The sequence below is a fragment of the Pavona decussata genome, unplaced genomic scaffold (assembly GCF_977016875.1).
Source record: "Pavona decussata unplaced genomic scaffold, jaPavDecu1.1 SCAFFOLD_269, whole genome shotgun sequence".
Taxonomy (NCBI): domain Eukaryota; kingdom Metazoa; phylum Cnidaria; class Anthozoa; order Scleractinia; family Agariciidae; genus Pavona; species Pavona decussata.
The window spans coordinates 36,774-38,782 of NW_028145671.1; the positions used below are offsets into that span (position 1 = coordinate 36,774).

Here is a 2,009-nt window from a genome sequence, read left to right on the forward strand (position 1 = left end):
GGCGTGACAATTTAGCTGTATTGGGGGAGTGGGCAGAGTAAATTTGCACTCGTCAGGTCAATTGTCACCGTGTGTACCCCAAGGAGAATTGACCACCGGTGCGCGCATACGCGCATCGGACTGATTAGAAAGTCGAGAGTTAAAACAACAACAACAAAAGGAAGGATCCGGAAGCTCCTTGAAATGATGTTAACGACAACCAGGTTTTTTGGATGGAAAGTGGTGACAAATGGAACTCTATAAATAGCGGTGTTGTTTGCGACGACACTGTTCAAATGTTCAACCCTTGATTTAGTCGATGCTCATTCTATTCCCCTTCTAATGACGTCATCTGGATACCCGCTTGCTGCAAAAAATGTTTCCATTCTTGCTGCCTCGATGTCAAAATCATCTCATCACTGCAAATCTTACGCAGTCTGAGAAACTGGCCATAAGGTATGGATGACTTGCAACTGTTAGGATGGGATGAACTGTAGTTGAGGTAAGAGTGACTATCTGTGTCTTTGTAGTGTACAGAAGTGGCTATGCGATCAGCTCGAGGCTTCATGTAAATATCCAGGACCGAGGAAACAGACCATGTATATTCAAGGCTAGGGTGAAAAGAGGAAGTAAACTCAAGGAATTGACGGAGGTCCTCTTCACTGCATGAAGCTGCGACTGCCACATCATCCATGTAACGCTTGTATAAGTCTGGCTTTATACCGGTATAACTCGAACGCATGCGTTCCTCAACGCAGCCAACAAAAAGACATGCATAGTTCGGCCCTAGGCGACTTCCCATGGCCACTCCACCAGTTTGCTTGTAAAACTCGCCATTAAATTCAAAGGTGTAAAGTGTCAATACTAGTTCTGCCATTCGTAGTAAAGTGTATGTAGGTGGTTCAAGTATCTCTCTCTTGTCGAAATAGTTTTGCAGTGCGCGGAGACCTCCATCATTTGGTATAACTGTGCATTGTAAAAATTAAGCGCTGTCCATCACCGTCTCTGAAACGGAAGGAATCGAGGATATTCAGCATGTGGGTGGTGTCTTTCACATAGCTGTCGAGGCTCCGCACAAAAGACGTCGTTAACTGGTCAAGATAGAGGCCTGGCGGGGCTGAGTTGCTCGAAGCATGGTTAGCGCTAGCCATTGGTTAAGAGGTATTAAAACCTATAGGTTGTCATGGTATCTAACCCGGGTTAGCGTTTACCATGCTTTGAGCAACTGGGCCCAGAAGTTCAGTGAGGCATGAACAAGCGGAACTAATAGGTCTACCAGGATTACCAGGCTTGTGGATCTTGGGTAACAAGTAAAATTTTGAAGTACGTGGGTGTTCTACAATAAGATTAGCATTACTAGAATGTTTGACGAAACCCGCGTGAAATTAATCCCTAATTTCATTTGTCATAAGTGGACTAACAATACTAATTTTACAACAAGCAGCCAAGCAGCCTTGAACCTCTATAACTACGCATACAGCTCTGATATACAAAATTTGCTTCTCGCTACACCTTAAAACAGATAAACTGCCTTTCTCGTCCTTTTTATTTGTGTGTTTCTTGAAAATAAACAAGTGGAACATGAGCGTTTTCTTTTCTTTCCTTCTCTACCGATTAATTGTTTACAATGGACACCAAAAAGACATCTCCATTTTTTCATCTCTTCATCTCCAATGATTTTAAAAGAAGCAGCTAGTTTAACAAAAAGCCAACAATATTGAACCTTTCTAATTACACATGAAGCTATATGCATAATTCGCCTCTCAAGAACAAATTCACAATATTTTAATTGCAATCAATAAAAATTATAACCTGCCTTTCCTTGCCATTTTGATTTGTTTATTTCTTAGGAAAAAAACCAGTAGCAGATGAACCCCAACTTTCTGAATTTCTTTGCAGACTAGTTATTAAGTATTAATTTTCGCAAGGCTAAACAACCTTTTTCGTCTACCACCGAGGGTTACAGTTACACACCAAAAGAATACAACAGCATAAGCTATTTAAACTTAAATTCAAACGAAAATACAATA

General features: G+C 41.1%; 1 protein-coding gene across 1 annotated transcript; it reads right to left on the reverse strand.

The window, feature by feature from the left end:
- Window positions 1–307: 307 nt before the first annotated feature.
- LOC146455789 (uncharacterized) lies at window positions 308–856 on the reverse strand. The gene has a single exon (XM_085093834.1). It carries the CDS (start codon window positions 854–856, stop codon window positions 308–310), a length of 549 nt encoding a protein of 182 aa, XP_084949960.1.
- Between the last annotated feature and the right edge of the window lie 1,153 nt (window positions 857–2,009).